Raw genomic sequence first — 19,746 nt, 5'->3', positions numbered from 1 at the left:
GCTTTGCAAATGCGAAGAAAACCAACTATAAAATTCTGAACTCCCCAGCTCTGTCCATATTGAAGTAGAATATCCTTTAACTTCATAAACTATCTGATGATACAAATTGCTTAGTCAATTTAGCTGATCTCAAAAAGACTAACCGAACTGTACCTGGTTAATACTTGGGTGGGAAACTCCAGGAAATTTCAGGGCTATAAGCTAAACTGGAAAATAAATAAATATATATCCCAAAGAAAGGCATTTCTATATTGTTGGTAAGGAAACTACACTAATGACCAGCCCATTTCAGCTCTTTAACTTAGGCAAAAATACGACTGCAGCCTTAAGAGATACTTAATATTGCAAAGTAGGACAAGATTCTCAGAAATTGTTTTCTTCCTTGCAGTCATACTGATCTTGCTTCATAGCATTAAGGAAAAAAAACATTGCAAGGTTAAAATGAAATGAAGAACTTGCATTTCTTAAAACAGTTCTGTTCAGATTACTGCCTGTTTTTCTCAAAACCTGTGTAAACTTAGTTCATTCCACCACGCAGGGGCCGGGCGTGTGAGTGGCAGGTAGACATGCACACAAACAGCTCCATTTGTGTGAGTGGCAGGTGCACACAACCTCCACTCACATGAATGGAGCTTCATGTGCGAGTGGAAGGTGTTTGGGCTCATGCGTGAAGCTCCATTTACGCAAGCAGAGGGCGCTTGTGCTCGTATGCAAACCTCCACTTGTGCAAGCAGAGGATGCTCATGTGCAAAGCTCCATTCACTTGAGTGGAGCTTCCACGGAGCGCAAGTGCCTTTCACTCATGCAAGTGAATCTTCGTGCATGAGCATAAGTGCCCTCTGCTTGTGCAAGTGGAGCTTTGTGCATTTGCCCACTGCTCACGCAAGTGGAGCTTCATATGTGTGCGCTTGCCCATCTCTCCCACGTCCCAGTTTCAAACAGGCCGTGGCCCAGTACTGGGCCACGGCCCAGGGGTTGGAGACCCCTGGGCTAAAACACTAATAGTCATTTCTTCCCAAAGAGCCCTGCATTCTTATTAGTATCTGGTAGTTATAATTTAGATTTTGAAATTGGGTAGCAGAAGGAATCATTACATTTCAAAATGCTACTGGTTGTTACGAATTACAAATCTGTGGGTCAGAGAGCTGCAATTACCTCTTGCTTCCTACCAAAGTATTTCTTCTCAGTTTATCACATGATCAGTTTTGAATAAACGACCTGATTCCCACGGATTTCTAGTTCTAGATTTCTTTAAGAGTTTGAAGAGGAATCATCTTAATGCTTACATGCTGAGCATTATAATGCCATCTGCAGGTTCCTCCAGGGGTGATGGAACTATGGCCCTTTTATGATTTGTGGACTTCAAATCCCAGAACTCTGAGCCAGCCATGCTCTACTCTAAGCCAAGTGACCAAAGAGCCAGCCTTTGCTAACAGGAAAAGACCCTTGGTGTACAAGGAATTATTCTTAAGAGTTACTTCATATGCATTATTACAATCATGCAGCGGAGATGCTCCTTCAAATTCCTTGTCTCAACTTAGACCATCACCCCTGGAAGCAAAATTTATTTGTTACAGAATTAACTCTTTCAGTGTAACAAAACAGCTAACTTTTTTTCCTTCTGGAAGTGGTTATACTCATAATAGGAGACTGCTGAAGAAGTTACTATGTGAACACCAAACACACACAAAAAATAATTTTCTTCTCCTGAAGAAAATATTGCTAATATTGCTAATCCTTCCTTGATTCTGTTTGAGTTCAATACTCAAGGTTTAGCTTGTTTCCTAATCAATATTAAATGTTTAAACCAGGAATTCAACCTTTGGTCTTAGTAATTAAAATGCAGACCTAAATTAATTGTGTTGCTAATTCACATTAGAACAAATATGGTTAACTCAAGACTAGAAAACACTGTGCAGAGCTTGAGTTCTTCAGAATTCTAGTTCAGGAAAAAATGACAACTATTAAAAATGAAAACAAAAAATGAAGGGGGAGGAGAATGACAGTAATTTAAAAAAATGGATGAAATCCAACACCTTGAATCTGTATTCAGCTACCTCTTTAACATAATGTGGAAGTAGGCTGTGAACATGCTAATTAGATTGTATCAGATGTCTTGAAAGTCCCAGGGTCTTCTCAGAAAAAAAGACCCATACATCACTAGCCATGCCAGAAGCATTTCTCTTTCTTCCAGTTTCAAATCTTCTCCCCAGAGTCTTAATTACTGACTTCTAATTGGCTAGAGATGTAAATTGTGATTGTCTTCGCAAGCTCCTCATTACATTCAAGAATCCAAGCACCACAGTCTCAAGAATAACCTAAAGACTGATTTCCAGAATTGAAATCTAGACAATTGTAAAATACTAAATTCTCTTAATGTTGAATAAACTATGAAAACTAGATCATTGAAAGAGACTTCTCTCATCCTTTTCTCTGTCAGACATAGATTACCCTTTACCCTTATTTTTAATGGCTCAAGTTAATGTGCACACTCTTCTATGGCAAAGGTTTATAAGCATGCCAAAATTATGTAGCACAGAAGAAAAGCCTGAACAGAATTTGGAAGACATAGAATCTGTTTCAAAAAAAATCAGGCCCGCATTTTTTTATTCTTTAAAAGGAAACTTTTATTTCTATGGTCATCCAAACTCAAGGCCTAAGGAATGAAGGAATTCCCTAAAATATATTGCCTGTCACATGACATAGAATCAGTACAAAGCAATTGCCATAAGAACATGCCAGAATATATGTTCAAATTTCTTTCAAATTGATGCTTTGTTCACTTTGATAAAAAAAAAAAACAAGATGAAGAAAAAAAGACAAAATATAGATCTGATAAGTCATTTAAACAAGACACTGAATAAATATCTGTTCAATTTTTTTTTAAAAAAATGAAGCATTACATCAATGTGGCTGTATTTCAAATACAAAAGCTTCTGGATGGTTTGTTAGCAATTAGGAATAATCCTTATGATTTTCAGTAGTTACGCTGATGTGTCTGAGAAAGTATTAAATAGCACATCTCTAGTGTGTTCTCCTCCCCCCCCCCGAAATAGGAGTATTCTCTTGAACCTTCAAAAGCAGACCAATTGCTTTACTACAAAGGGGTTATGCACCGCCATAACTTACTTGTTTTTGAAGACAAAAATTATGTTTCAAATTGTGTTAAGAGGTCTCTTATTTCTGGAGTCAAGTGTTCCACTGCCTTCGCAGCTTCCGTAATAGCTTTCCGATACATCCCTTTCTTCTTACGGTTAAATCGTAGTTTGAAATATTCAGAAAAAGGGGATAGTTTTGATAGTGACAAGAAAGACGTTGTTGGAGAACCAAACCATGAAACCTTTGCTTCCTGCCAGGAAGGGTCTCCATTTTCCTTTTGGCTAAGATTTATGTCAAGAACACGGGCGGGCCACCAAGGGAAGCCATGGATTTTGCCCCAGACAACATCTCCGACTGAAACAGTCCTACCATCGTCAGTCACACATTTGGAGACACTTTGGGTGTGTAATCTAACAGTCAGTGGGGGCACAATTTTACGGTCATCTTTAGAAGATGAGGAGACAGAGGCGTCATCCCCAGGTAAAAAGTCACATATTTCTGGCGATGGTACTTCTGAGCTGGAAGATTTAGATTCATCAAGGCTGTCATTGCTGCACACTGACAAGCTAGAAGAGTCTGCTTTCCGTTTGCGATAATTCATAAGAAAAGCCAAGTTATCATGTCCATCTTTGCCTTGAGGAAACCTTTTGAAGTCATCATCTTCACAGGAACTCCCTGAAGACATTTCAGCTAGACTCCGTTCTGCAGACTCACTGTAAAAAGCAGCTGCCGTCGCCGCAGGAGACTCTCCACTGCTGGGAAGAACATTCATCTCATCGATAAGTTCGGCTTTGTAAATGGAAACATTATCCCCCTCACTGAGCCGGTGGGGCTTCAGACGGATTTTGGGAGGGGGCACATCTGCACTGGAATGCACAGGCCTAGTTAACTTTAGCTTTGGAATGGAAGCATGGTGCCCACTGGACTGCTTGTCCATAAAACATTTGCTTTCCTGATCTTGTTCTGAGTCTTGGGCCTCTTCTTGGTCCTCCCCGCCATTCTGGAGAAGTCGCTGAGGGCAAAATGGCTTCCCGGAACCATGGATGCGGGAGGGAATTTTCACAACTTCACCTTTTCCCTGAGGGGTGCTGTAAGATATTTTTATAACTGGAGTCCTTTGCAGCTGTTCCCCAGAAAACTTCTCCTCCTCTCGCCTTTCTCTTTTGCTCTTTTTTTCTACATATTCAGATTCACTGTGTCTTTTCTGTTCCTTATCTTGGATGCTTAGTTTCCTCTGGGTTTTTGCATTTTGATGGGCTTTGATACCTTCCTCTGGATTCAGAGTGTTCTTGCATTTCTCACAAAGCACTTGCCTCGGTCTCAGCCTAATTGTGCTCATGATGAGCCTCCCAGGGTCTCTGTTCCGGGACAAGCGCCTCTTTGTCCTTTTTATAGTTCTTGGAGGTGGCTGAGGTACCCACTGATTATATGTGTGCCGTAACCATAATGGAGGGGGGAAGGGAGCTCCTTCAAAATAGGGAGGATAAGGAGGAACACTGCCCGTTGGTGGAGGAGGCAAGAGGGGCGGGACTTGCTCCTCTCCATTGGCCTTGGTGGGTTTTCCTTCTGAACACCATTGGTCAGCCTCCAGCTCTATGGATGGTCTGTCTTCAGTTTTCCCATTAGTGCAACTTTTGCTAAGAGGATCCTCTGTCTTTGGTAAGGAAGCTGGTGGAACGCAAAATAGTCCAGACCTAGATCGTTGTAGAAAGAAACAAGGAAAGAAAAGGAAGTGCAACATCAGAACAGATTGAACTGTACTTTCCATTTAAGATTATACAGGACATGACAAAGGTCAACATTAAACTTCTACAATTACAAACATGAAATAACGTGTTCATTCCACAATCTTGAAAAAGCTTGATTTCCATTTTCAAAGTCCAACATGTGAGAAATTGGACTGTGGTTCATGAAGTCTAATAACACAAGAGTAAGTTTGTAAGTTATATTAGACAGTATATAATTTGACTGATTAATGAATAAATGTGTTATTCTTTAAAATGCCACAAGATTATTGTATAAAAGGATTTATTTGAAAAATGCAAGGAATCAGTAGCCTGATTTTTTTAAAAAAAAAAATAGCTTAATGGGAGTGAAAGGTAATCTATTTATTTAATTACCTCTTTTAAAACCAATTTTGTCCTTCTTGCAATAGCCCAATGTCCATTTTGTAGCATTTCCATTTTTTCCTTCTATTAACCCATCTTGCTTAGGTAGAAATTTGCAATTTATGGCTACCAGGCTACCAATTAAATACAAGGTGCCTATTTTATATATAGGTACTCAAACAAAGATATGAAGGTATATAACACAGCAAACAAACATTGCGATGTCTTAGAGCAGGGGAATGGTTTACATGAGGAAATGTTTCTAGAATAATAGCTATCTGCATCAGAGAAAAGTAGTTGCTAATCAGAATTTACAGGTAGTCCTCAACTTACAACAGTTTTTTTGGTGACCATTTGAAGTTACAAAGGCATGGAAAAAAGTGACTTATGACTATTTTTACACTTATGATCATTGCAGCACCCCCACGGTCACGTGATTTACATTCGTATCCTTGACAACTGGTTCATATTTATGATAGTTGAATCATGTGATCACCTTTTGCAACTTTCTGACAAGCAAAGTCAATGGGTGACTTAACTCACTTAGCAAATGTCTTGCTTAGCAACAGAAATTTTGAACTCAATTGTGATTGTAAGTCAAGGACTACCTGTAGTAAATTATTTCACTTCTGTAACACTATAGCACTTCTAGTCAGCTGGTTATCAAGTTCTATCATAGAAAAACAGGTATTTCCCTATCACAAAACTTAAATGAGAAATTCTACTGAAATTTGTTGCTTTTATATCAAGCTAGGCAAAGATGAACAATTTTGGGGCAGCCTAGAAAGAAGATTTGAACAAAACTTCAGTGTATTCTTTTGTTCAAAAGCCAATCACTTCCATCATGTCCCTGTCTATTTGTGAATGCTAGCAGGACCACATCCTTTGTGCTTCGTATTGAATCCACACCAGTTACCATGAGAAGTATCATCTGAAGTCCAACTTTTAAAGTCATTAAACAATCAAACTTTACTGTCTACGTGGGTCCTTTAAGGGAAATTCAAGGGAAAACAAAGCTGTAAGAAGGGGAGGTATAACAAGATAGACATTTACTCTACATGTGGTGAGAAAATATTTTAAGCCCCACACAAACATTTATGTCCTTTTCAAATGAATTTGTCAGCTGCCACTTTATGATGGCTTGTGTTTCGCTACTATGTGGTGACAGACTTCCATGAACTGTGGGGAGGGAGAATGAAGGGGGGAATGCTTGGGGAAACGATAGTGCTGTATCTCTTCCATATGCTGCCTCAAGGTCACCCAGCTAGAAGAAAGGAGTAGGCTGCAAACTGCACTGGACTGACCATTATGAAAACATCTTCCATGAACCTGATTGGTTGGTTACACTGGGGTGGGCAATGAGAGATAGTTATGGGACGGAAAAATAGAACTTAGGAATTTTGGTGCCCGATTCTCAGTTCTGGCTATGAAATACTGCAATACACAACCTCTAATAAAACTATAAATTTCTCAACAAATGGAGCCAAGGATCATTTCTGTCTAGAGGTTTAAGTTGTGGCAGGTCTGACAGAATTCCTATTAGCTATCTCTGCTGTACACAGGGAACCAATAACAAACATGACCAGTTCTCATAAGCATTTCCTTTAAACTTAACTTTTCCCATTTGATGCTGATTCATTTGCCTGTATTTGAGTTAGATCAGTCTACAGGAAGCAGACTTCAATTGTTGAAAATAAGGCTTATAAAATAACACTTTCTGATACCGTGTTTGCCCGAAAAATAACACCTGGTCTTATTTTTTTTATTTGTCTCCAAAAGAGGCACCAGGTCTTATTTCTGAGAAGGGGGGGGAGTGTTTCCCACTCACCTTGCCCAGCTGGCCTACTTCTTTTCTATGACTGAAAGAGCAGCTTCATTCTGCAGCTGAGAATGGAGCTTGGGCCTGCATTTTGCAGTCACAGGCTTTTCTGGAAGGCCGAAAACCGAGCTACAGATTCAATCCATAGCTCGGTTCTTGGCTGCAGAGGCCTTCTGGAATGGCTTCTGAATGCAAAATGCAGGCCGGAGCTCCATTTTCAGCTACAGAATGAAGCTGCTCCTTCAGCCACAGAAGAAGTGGGCCAGCAAAGCAGGTGTTAATCCATGGGAGGCCTGGCTGCAATGGTAAGCTCCACTCCCACCCTAGCTTGATTTTTAGGCGTGTGCCTCGCCCCAAAACTAGGGCTTATGTTTGGGATAGGTCTTACTTTTGGGGAATCACAGTAGAACCTTTTAAAAATATTTAATAGCAAGTATAGTTTGAAAAAAAAAATACTGCAGCTGAGAATTTGCAGACAATTCAGATTTTTAGGTGTAAGCTTTTAATTAAGTCCATGATATAGCCTGAAATTAAGACTTGGATCACCATAATCTTTTTCAATGGAAAAGCAGGCCAAATTAAATGCATCTGAAATGCTTGGGACATTTTTTTTTCTGAATTAAAAAGGTATTTGGTTAACTAAAGATACTGTAGCACGACTGTTGACTTCAATAATTTCAAGTGGATGCCAATACAGATCTCATCAAAAAGTACCTCCAGATACACATAAGATCATCTTGAGGCAGTTGGGGAAGGAACTGGAACAACATGGACTGGTTTCAAAATCATCAAATAAGCGATATTAAAGTGCTGTTCGGGTGCCTGGAGGTTCTCCCAATCTGGCTGGGGAAGAACTAGTCGAGACTCCATACCAGCCTGATAAAAGTGACTTTGCCTTGGAAAGACCACCAACTCCAAGGAGATTCTGCTGTTAACTCTGAATGGGATTGTACTCCCTGAGGCAGGTGATTTGCACTTTGGGGTTCCTCCTGGACTCATAGCTGCTGCTTAAGGTTCAGGTGCCATTGTGACCAAGAGGCTCCATTTTATTGTGGCAATTGTACAGGACTGGTCCATACCACTCATGCCGGCAGAGGAGGCAAGATGTGGGTCCATTTATTCTGGCCGGTGGGGTCCAGCAGAAGGGCCTTCTCTGCTGTTGCTCCTGCCCTCTGGAACATCTTGCCCCCTGGGTGTGAGGTTGACCCCAACCCTCCTATCTTTTCATAAGGACCTAAAGATGTGGCTTTGCCAGTCAGCTTGGGGTCCCAGTGGGGAAACAGCACAATGGAGGTGGCTGACTAAGTAATAACAGATCCCACCTCTCCCCCACTCCACCTCTGCCCTCCCCATGTGTCTTTGGTTTTAATGTTTGATTTTAACTTTTTATCTTTTAGCTTAGATGTAACTGTAAGACGCTCAGAGTTACCTTATTGAAAGATGGGTGGCCAATAAATTTAACTAATAAATAGCAACTTCTCCTGGAAACGTTTCCTGTCATTCACTTTTGCCATCCTTTAATTGGACTTCTGTAATATGCTCTACGTGGGGCTGCCCTTACAGCTGCCCTAACAATTGGCCCAGAATGCAACAATTCAAGCAGTTATGGGTACACTTCCGGACCCCCATGTAACACCTATACTTGGAGAGATGGCCCGGTTGCCAATTGGCTTCTGAGTACATTTCAAGGTGCTGGTTGTCACCTTGAAAGTCCACCCTGCTTCAGAGCTTGGGTATCTATAGGACTGCCTGTTCCCAGTGATATCTACCTCCCTCTCAAAAAGACTACTAGGGCAGATCCTCTAAGTGCCCCCTAAATTCAAGATTACCATTTTCAGGTGCCAAGGAAGCACATTGTTTCCAACTGTCAGGAATAACATTTCTTCGACAGGTGATTGGTCTCTTTCCTCCTGGTCTTCAGAAAACTGGTGAAAAATTGGTAGAAGTTGTCATAACAACCATGGGGGGCTGTAATGACTATCCCTCTGGAATATGAGTTGGTTTTTAAGGTCTGATCAGGAGTCTGTTTTATAATTGATTACATTATACAGTGCTGCTTTTAATTTCATTTGTATCTGTTGTTTTTAATCCAAATTATGCATTGGGAAATTGCATATTGCTCTGGATCAGCTAATTGGAGAAGCCTATAAGCCCAATAAATAAATAAATATGAACAAATTAAAATGTTATAGGAGGAACAGCGTTTCAATAGAAAGAAGAAACAGCTTTATACTGGGGAATGTAACCTGGCCTGAAGTAGCATGAGTTTAGAGAAAAATTACGCTACAGAATTCATTTTGGCAACTGCAAAGGAAATGCTATAAAAAAAAGTCTTGAGTTTTCACTGGCCATAAGGGAGCTTCTGTATTACCTTTGAATGGAACGTGGATTTAAAGAGAGGTGCCAAGATATGTATCTAATTTTGTATCTAAAAAAACAATATACAGGTAGTTCTTGATTTACAACCCCAACAGCAGCCAACATTTCTGCGGCTCAGCAAGGCAGTTGTTAAGCAAATCTGACTTCTCCCATTGACTTTGCTTGTCAGACGCCAGCTGGGAAGGTTGCAAATGACAATCACTAAGACACTTTTTGTCAATGCTATTGTCATTAAACCAATGGTTGTATGATGAAGATTACTTGCATCATCTTCCTTATTTTTGCTCAAGCCATTTCAAAAATAGCAATACTCTCAATGAGCTTTGCAAAGAAGGATGACCGACTCTATACAAAAATATATGATGGATTTAGTTTAACTTCGAAATAATCCATTACTAGTCTCAACATAGCAATGACATTAATGTAAGGCAGGGGTATCAAACTGCCGGCCCATGGCTCGGAGGCGTCATACTAAAACCGCGCCCACCCCACTGGGAAAAAAGTTGTGACATGTCACAACACGTCACATGACGTTGCGTGTTTGACACCTGTGATGTAAGGCAAGGGTCTTCAAACTTGGCCCTTTTATGACTTGTGGACTTCAACTCCCAGAATTCCTCAGCTAGGCACTCTGGCTGAGGAATTCTGGGAGTTGAAGTCCACAAGTCATAAAAGGGTCACGTTTGAAGACCCCTGATGTAAGGGTTGAAATGTCAAGGAGACAATTTTTAATTTGGAGGCAATTTGGCACTTCGCAAGCAGTTAGAGTGCAGTACTGCAGGCCACTTTAGCTGACTGTGTTCAGCAGGTCAGCGGTTCAAATCTCACCGGCTCAAGGTTGACTCAGCCTTCCATCTTTCTGAGGTAGGTAAAATGAGGACCCAGATTGTTGGGGGCAGTGTAAATATATATATATATACATTGCTTACTGGTGTACACCGCTTAGAGAGTGCTTGCACTTAAAGCGGTATATAAGTCTCATAAATAAATAAATAAATAAATAAGTAGCTTGGATGACCTATTAACTACATTTTCTAGTAAAACTTTAACGCTTGCTGGAACTGAGGACTCCAAACTCAGATCTTCTGGCAACAATCGTGAACTTTAAAGCCCAATCACATTATACAAACTCCAAACGTGCCTCTAACCCAATACAACCCAAAGTATTTACTGATGAATTTAATAGAGATGTGGAACATGCTACAATATAAATATTTTGGGGGAAAGTAAGATAAAATTACGTTCTGTTGGTGTTCCTAATCCAGTTGTACTTAACCCATAAGTACATACAACTTGATATATTCATATAACACGGTCATGGATGATGTGAAGATAGACAATGCTGATTGGACTACACCAACTCAGATGTTCTTCCACATTGCCTACCCTCACATCATTCATGACCGTGTGATGTAAACATGTTAAGTTGTAAGGAATCTTTTTCTATCTTATTCATAAATTGAGTATGGTGTTTTAATACTGGTTTTTCCATCTTATTCATAAATTGAGTACGGCATTTTAATACTGATAGGGGAGAAGGAATACCCAACATCTTCGCCATCTTTATCTATTAAAAAGACCCTATCTCAATTAGCTTTGTTTTACAGTCTGTATTAAAATATAAGCCAAAGTCTAAGCCCTGTTTCTCAAACATGGTCATCAGCTAAAGCTAAAGCTCTGTGTTCATCATCTAGGAGCAAAGAAAGTGCTCTTTCAGACAACAGACTAAATGTCTTTTCTGTTAGGCAGAAACAGGAGCTGGCACACTTGGATCAAGGAATGTATTCAGTGGAGAAATCACATGCCCAAAATTGGTGGTGTTGGACTACAAAATGATCACATGCCTTGTTTTCCTTTTCCTCTTAGCTTCTTCTTATTTCTCACTGACATATAATTATTTTGTGCCATCTCATTAACCCACTAATTTATTTATTTCATACATCACACAGTGCACATTTTGGCCAGCTCCAATGAACTTTTATTCGGGGGAGGGGACGTGGGAGATGACTGTCTTGCAGTACCAGCACAGTGACCGTACAAGGACCAGGGTGAAATAAAACAATGTCAAAGCAGAGCAATTATAGTAACAAAAAAAATATAGTATGTCACTAAAATTTGGCAACAAAAGAGGACAGGGCCGGGAACAGCCAGCATGTCTCCTATGGGTTAATTAATCTTGGTGCAGAGAACAGATTTTAAATAAAAGGGTTCGGGTTTGTAGAACCAATGCCCTGTAATAATTAAAGGTCTGACAATGAAACAACAGTCTCTACTGAGGTGAGTTCCAAGGAGTTATGGTACAGAATATCCTGCACTGGCAGATATTTGGGTTTGTAAGGCTTTTGAGATGCTCTCTTGCTTTTGTGACTATTTCAGAAGTCTTGATTTTACCACATAAATATTGAAAAACCAACATATTAATCTACATTTTAGGCACCTGATTTATGCTTTTCACGTTGCATCCATTATTTTGATAATGACTTGCTATTCTATTGAAATTCACATGTTCCTGTGCAGCATTCCTTATATATTTCAGACAGTTGAATAAAGCATCCTTTACAGAGAAAAAAAGGAATCTGCAAATCTATAGAAGAAAGAATTTAAAAGCTGTTGCAATATTAGTACAACAGAGAGAAAACAGCTGACAAGACACTGGACTGGCTGACTGAAGTCATATTGGCAGCATCTGAAGCCTCAGCTTTCTTTGTGGAGGGCCTGCAGGACCCTTGATCTGCATTTCAAGGGTCAAACTCAGCAAGCAACAACACTCAGGTGTATAGTTTCTATGCCTAGGGAAAGAATTTCTGTGTAACACAGGTCAAGAGGCTTCCATAAAAATGTCTCCTTAAAATTAGTCTGCTAAGATGCATCGTATGGCCTGTAATTAAGGTGATTAATACAACTTATCCTCATATCCTGGTTCTTTCCAAACCCATTCTACCTGACACCTACAATCTCACCAAGGAATCAAATTTGCTTTTCTAACATTTTTAGTTGAGCTTACCGGACACTCATAAACACAGCAAGGTGAAAAGGGATTTGGTGGCCTCAGAAACGGCGCTTTATGGCCAGTAAAAGCACTTCTGACCATGCAAAATGTTGCATGCACACCCATGGTCAGGTGATTGTGATCTGGGTACTTAGCAAGCTGTTCACATTTATGATGGGTTGCCATGTGATCACCATTTGCAATCTTTTCTGTCAATTTCCCTCCAGAAGTCAACAGGGAAGTGGTCAAGCTTGGATGTTGTTAGAGAGGATTTTCAGCTCCAGAGCAAAATAGCACTGAGGTAAGGAAAGGTGTCTCAGGGGGATTGTTAAGTGAATAGAGTTCCAGGTAAGGAGTATGGGTCGCCTGGGGGATTGGCAGGGGCGGGAGGGAATTGTGGCAGGCCTGATACTGGCTGCACGCGAGTGCCTCTCAGCTCAGGGGCTACAAGCTCTTCTTGGATTTTGGCAGGAAGGATTGGCAGCTCCTGAGCAGACACACTTGTATGCCTCCTAGGATCGTCCTCCCCTAAACAAGCCATGTTCCTTACCTAGGACTCTGCTACTTAACAAACCACAAATCAGTTAATGACTGCAATGAGGAGTGCTGGGTTTGAGTCATCGAGTGAAGCTATCATATGATGTCTTGCTTATGACTGCTTCAAAGACTGAGATTCCGGTCCTAATTGTGATCCTTGATTCAGGGACTACCTAAACAACATCTAAACTACAACGATTTGGGCTCCTGGCCCCTCATGACAATTAAGGAAATCAACAACACGATAACCTTCTATTTGTGAGAGAAAACATATGAAGCATCACAGTACCAGATCTTTTGACAACTGAATGTAAGATATAAAAAGAACCACCTCAAAGGAACTCTTTCTGTCCCATTTTGGATACATCACACAATGCACCAATGTAGTTCTTGCCATCTACCAATAGCTGGCCAGCTCTGTTGCAGCTCCCTTTATAATCCAAACACATTTTTCACTATAGCATTGAATAATACCTGAAGCATTGATTTGGAAAGCCTTTTTCCGCAAATCAATTTGCTTTCAGTTATATCGTATGTTCCCCCTCCCCAAATCTCTTGCAAAATAATTAATTTGGGGGGAAAAACATAGAACAGAACTGAATTAAGCAAATAAATTAATATTTAAGGTACAATAATTATTAGCTTAGAATGCCTACTTGCCAGTTCAAAATCTGATTTTATTTTTCTTCACTTGGCACAAACTCTAGTACAGTGACAACGAACCTTTTAGAGACTGAGTACCCCAAAACCACCCCTGCTCCGCCCCCACTCTGGCCGTCCCCCCTCCCCCCTGCCCCACCCCATCCCACCCCCATCCCGTCCAACTGCAGGGCCACCCATCGCAGATCGCCCAGGCATCCCAACAGCGCCATGGCAGCCACATCCTCTGCCCGTGCCCCACAGCATCAACTGCGCGCAACGGGGCGTGAGGGCAGTCTTGTCCCCACTGCCCGGCTGCCATGTCCTTGGCTGTGCTGCTCTGCGCGGGCTATGCTTGGGGGTGACTCTCCTCCGGGGGGTGGTTTGCTGGTGAGGAGGCCGTGGGGGGAGGCGGGGCTGGGGCAATGGTGCGTGTGCCCTCAGAAAGGGTTCTGAGTGCCGCCTCTGGCACACGTGCCATGGATTCACCACCACTGCTCTAGTATTTTCTAGATTCAGAATTGCTTCTGAAGACATCAATACTATTGTACAGTTTCACTGAACATAAAAAGCCACTCAACCATGTCTTTCTTAACTTACAAAAGAAATATTATCAAGGTCATAACAAAGATAGGTGAAATTGAAAAAAGTGATATGTTGTATTTAAGCAGGAAGGCACTACCTTAAAAAAACGATGCATATTCACTATATGCATCTGCAGCCACGTATACATTTCTCTGTAGAATAGTAAAAGGGAAACTGTTACCTTCCAGATATTTTATTTATAGGTCTTATAATTCCGTCAAGCATGGCCCATGGAATTGTAACCCAAAACATCTGGAAGGCAATCATTCTTTTTCTTCCCAACTGTATTTTCAAAATATGTAGGACAATCACATTCCACCCTTTTTCTATATTTTCAGCCAGTAGTTGGAGTCTGAGATGTTGTTTTATGCCAGGTCAGATATAGATGGTCCAAGATGATTACTCTGAAGCCCCCTGAGCCTTTCACAACCCTTCTAACATCCCATCAGTTAAGAGCTACTAAATGAAATTGACATACAACATGATTAAGCCATCCACTAAACCTAGAGTGTTTTGTCTGATCATGGAGAGTGGACGCAGCAGCAAAAAATCAGCTTCTTTTTTCCATGAGAAAACAGGGTCAAAAGGAGGGAAGTAACCAGCTGATTTACACCACTTCGGCACAACTGGTAGCTAATTTTTTGTTGTTCTGGCCCAGAATGGACTTCTGCGAGCGGTATTCACACAGAGAACCAGTTGTTCATATAGTTGAATCCCACCATTAGTTACAGCAGGGGTCCCCAAGCTCCGGATTGGCACTGGTCTGCAGCACACCAGAAACGGGACCATGTGAAGGAGTGAAGCTCCATCCAGACATGCACAGGATGCAAGCAGCACACGAAACCATGCCCTCCGGTCTGCGGAAAAGCCTCTCTCCGCGGAACTGGTCCCTGGCACCCAAAAAGTTGGGGGCTGCCGAATTAGAAGACTTTGACCAGGCAGATATTTTATTTAATTTTATTTTTAAAATTTATAGGCCGCCCCACTCCCGGAGGACCATAGCCTATGAAGAAAACTGTGACCCATTATTATTGGGTCACGACAAGGAACAGAACATGACAAGTGTGAAAATATGAAGCCCTAAGGAACCACGCTTTTTGGAGGAGAGCTCTTCTGATGGCACTTCTATGGCTCTGATAATCAGAAGAACAAGGGCATGGAGCATCCATTTTTAGTTTTCCGTATTCTCAGAAACTGAAGATATACTCAATCTGTTCCTATGCCACGTCAAGTATTTCAAGATTTTCTGTTTGGATGCAGTCTTCCGCTGAAATAGCTACATCTACCTGGGATATGTTGTACATTTGCCTGATAGGGCATGCTTAGTACAAGTACCCAAGAACTTGTTCCTTGTTCAGTTATGACTGTTAACCAGCCTCAGTCATAAAATCAGTACCATACAGGTATTGGTATATATCAATGCTTGTGTGTTTAAATGCATTCATAAATAAACTTTTGTTGAATTCTGAATCCCTGAATCTTCTGTTGAAATTCTGTTCTTGAATATTTTTATATGCTTTATTACACGTAGTCCTCACTTAACAATAGAAATTGGGTTTGACAACTTCCTAGCTAAGTGACAGGTCATTAAGCAAAACATTGAATGACTATGACTGATTTACAATGGCAGGTCTGCTGCTATCATTAAGTGCAACATCACATGACTGCGACTTGTGACTTAATGCCAGCTTCCCCCCTGACATTGTGTAAAAGAGTAAATCCCTCCGCAATCACTGCTACTACCACTTGTAAGATCCAATACTGTTATGGGATCCAAGACTATACTAGGACTCTCATTCAATTGCCAGGACCAGAAACTCTGGTGAGCAGCTTCTCCTGATGGGAATCCTCTCTGGAACTCGGAGCTTTGTCTGGAGCTCAGCATCATCTAGAGAACAAGCAAGCACAGCGAAACAGCACCTCATCTACTCCAGAACCCAAATCAAAGTGCCTTTAGCAGTCTGATTCTAATACCCTGATGACCTTTCCTTTTCCCCTCCCACAGATGTGAAGGGGCTAACATTCAGTAAGGATCTGTTAAATATCTGTTAAAAAGAGCAATCCTTCTTTTTTAAGACATTTGCTCCCACTTCTTGGCCTGACTTCCCACTTGCCGTTTTGTTCAGCCCTTCAGGTCAAAAATTGTGAGTAGCAGTTAAAATCAAACTTGCCCATGAAGGTTGCAGTTGTTCTCTCAAAGCTTGCAGTCCTCATCCAGCGGGGGCGGGGGGGGGGGTAAACGTGCCTTAAGCCATGTACTGACATCGTTATTACAAACATTTCAGCCTGTGGAATTCAGATGCCTTGGCTCTTTTTTCCCCTCTTCCTAAGCAGTTGTATATATGTGCCTGTGTGTATCTGTGATTGTACACACACACACAAAATGAAAGCAGCTCTCTCACAATTGCTCCACTGTGACAAAGACAAGCAAACCAGATGCCCATGTGTTCAGGATAGTTCCTTCACCGTATCCCACACTCCCCGTCCCATTTGATTTTATCTTTAAAAGATTCACTTAAAAAAAAAGATAAAAGGGGAGGCATGCATGTTGCAAAGCAGAGGGCCACCATCCAATACCATCTGTATACCATGGATGTCCTGGGCTACAAAGAGATGCCACATACACTGTAAAGAAAATAAGACAGGTTGGATCGATCAGCTAAAGGCTAAGCATTTTGGGTGAGTGTGAGCTTATCTCTAAAAGAAAGAGAAAGGTAAATATGGATGGCAATGAATGTCTTATGGAGACAGAGTGTGGCAGAGAATAACCTGATAGGTTATCTTACTCCAATCCACCAGGACAGCCATTTTATGAATATGTAATCCTACATGACAGCCATTTTACAGGAGCACTCAAAATATCATTAAATTCTAAAAAAAATGACTTGGCCCAACAAGATTATTGTTTACACAAGAGAATCTACATTGAAAGCAATCAAGGAACCTCTTCGCCTGCCCTCATTGCTCAAAGCTTTAATCACCCAAGGAAGATGCCGATTTTGAAATGCCTTCATTGATAAGGACTTCAGATCTCTATTGTATTGTAGAATTTGCATTGAAGTGAGAGAGAGCAGTGACAAAACGACCCACCCACTCTTCCCTAAACAATATTCAGAATATACTCATTATCCAACTTTTTGCAGCATAAGAACGGATTTATTACAATGATGTCCTAACTCACCTTCAAAACAGCTTATGGTAATATATTATTTGTCTTCACAACAATCTGTTCAAATGTGTGGCAGGGTGTGGCAGGTTAGTATGAACCATAGGTGACAGAGATTTATGACCAAAGCTGGACTAGAGCTGAGGCTTTCCAAAACTGTTCGCACTACACAATGACTACGGTTCACATGCAGCACAAAGCTAATCTCTTTCAATTTGGCATACCCCAGACAAACTGGCATTGCTGAGATTCTGGGAACTAAAGTCCAATATATTTGTAAGGTATCAGTTTGAGAAAAATAGTTAAGATGAAGAATCTAAAGGGATCCAATTCAAACATAACAATAGCCCACCATAGTTTATAAACAATGACTTGATTAACAAAATACAATAATCGCACATATGAAGGTGTGTGTGACTACTTCTCCAACTGCATGCATGTCCATTTCGAATGCCTATAAGCACACAAGGACTCCCTTCAGGCATTTTCATAAACATGTTGTATGTTGTATGCATGTCATCTCCGGCTGGATGCTATGATGCCACCTCCTCTATCCTTGTCCAACCCGCTCACTGTACAAATTTCTGAATGCCTGAAAAAGATACAGGAATCAAGCCTATCACAACGATAAACCCTGGAGTAACTTGTGCATATGGAGGAGGAAAGTGTGACCTCTGTGGGCGGAGGTTATAATTCAAGCTGCCCACCTTACATGTGTGGGTCTACAACTCCCGTCACCTCCATCCACTGAGCAGTAGGTACAGTCCAACGTATTTGGAGAGTAGGTCAGCAGAGGCTGAAACAGACAAATCAACTACCCACCTGCGAAGTTTTTGATGCAACAGCTAGTATTTTGGCTTAGAACTGGAAACTCTGAGATTATAAAAGATCAGAATATGTGATCCTCCAGTAATTGCCCAATACTAAGAGCATCATTAGCTATTCGGACTAGAGCTGCTGAAAACTGTATTTCAGCAACATTTGGAAGTCCATAAATTCCCCACCCCTGGTTTAAATATTTTCACAAATCCCTTTCCGGCTGGGGGAAACAAAAGCTTCTACTTCTTTACTGCTGTATATGATTCCGCCACCCTGCTACATTTGTCATTTAATATAATATGTGTGTTATTTTTGTCTGCTACTCTGTTGCTACCTTCCCATTGCCATACCAATTACTTACAACCTGACAGATCTTGATTGCTTATAACCTGACAGCTCCTAGAATTCACAAACCACCAGAGAGCACCAGGAAAGTTATAATCCTATGCACATTTACTTTGGAGTAAGTTGCAATTATAATTACCTCTCAGGAAACATGAACAGAAATGGCTTACAAATTTATTCACAATAATGGTGGATTAAGGCATACTGCAATTCAACTAAGGTTAGGAGTTATCTGACTGCCGATCAAAATTTTGCAGATTGTTTTTAGAAATCTAGCATCCAAGGAAAAGAGGGAAAAATCTCCATTATTGTTTTTCTCCATAGAATCAGCAAATACTATTGAAACTAGTCTTGCCAAAAGAAGGAATAGGTGGACACAGTAGTTTATTTTCCCTCATTGTCCTCTTATTTTTGGTGAAACATTAGTCATACAGAAAAATATCTGTGTATAATGGGTTTTTTGAAAAAAAATAATTCTAGAGATGATGTAAAATGGGTTCAACATATTTTCACATGTGGCCAACTTATAACAAAATGATAATAGAGCTATCCAACAGCTTTGTTTCCTGGTCTTCTGATAGGCCAGGGGTTCCCAACCAGGGGTGCTTGCAACCCCTGGGGATGCGAAGTGATATTCCAGGGGATGCGAAAACTTGGGTTTAGAAATCTTAAAATTATAGTATATATGCATAATTTGTTGCCGTTATTTCAAACTTTTGTAAGGGGGTGCGAGAATATATCAGAAGCGTTCTAGGGGTGTGGGGTGTTGGGAACTGCTGTGATAGGCAAAACAAAAGCAGCAGCTATTCAGACATCCCCTACTCAGAAATTTAACCTTCATTATACAGGTAATTCTCAACTTATGTCCATTTGTTTAGCAACTTACTCAGTTATAGCAGCGCTGAAAAAAGTGATTGGTCCTTGCAGTAATGACCATTACAGTACAGGTAGTCCTCAAATTATGACCACCATTGAGTCTAAAACTTATGTTGCTAAGTGAGAAATTTGTTAAATGAATCTTGCCCCATTTTACGACTTTTCTTGCTACATCTGTTAAATGAATCACTGCAGTTACTAAGTTAGTAACACGGTTGTTAAGTGAATCCGGCTTCCCCATTGACTTTGCTCATCAGAAGGTTGCAAAAGGGGGTCATATGACCCTGGGACACTGCAACCGTCATAAATGTGAGTCAGTTGTCAAGTGTCTGAATGTAAATTACATGACCACGGGGATGCTGCAATGGTCATAAGTGTGAAAAAA

The 19,746-nt window shown here is 40.8% G+C and overlaps 1 protein-coding gene across 4 annotated transcripts in view; it reads right to left on the bottom strand.

The window, feature by feature from the left end:
- PWWP2B (PWWP domain containing 2B) overlaps positions 1–19,746 on the bottom strand; it is a 36,549-nt gene that overhangs the window by 7,431 nt on the left and 9,372 nt on the right. For all 4 annotated transcript variants that reach the window (XM_039337442.1, XM_039337444.1, XM_039337443.1 and 1 more), the window contains exon 3: positions 3,130–4,793. In XM_039337442.1, coding sequence (XP_039193376.1) covers positions 3,149–4,793 — 1,645 coding nt within the window. In that variant the 3' untranslated portion in view covers positions 3,130–3,148. The remainder of the gene's footprint in view (positions 1–3,129; positions 4,794–19,746) is intronic.

This window comes from Crotalus tigris, unplaced genomic scaffold, assembly GCF_016545835.1.
Source record: "Crotalus tigris isolate CLP2741 ecotype Arizona unplaced genomic scaffold, ASM1654583v1 scf7180000017678.2327064, whole genome shotgun sequence".
Taxonomy (NCBI): domain Eukaryota; kingdom Metazoa; phylum Chordata; class Lepidosauria; order Squamata; family Viperidae; genus Crotalus; species Crotalus tigris.
The sequence above is the reverse complement of the archived record's forward strand: the minus strand, read 5'-3'. Positions and strand labels throughout refer to the sequence as shown.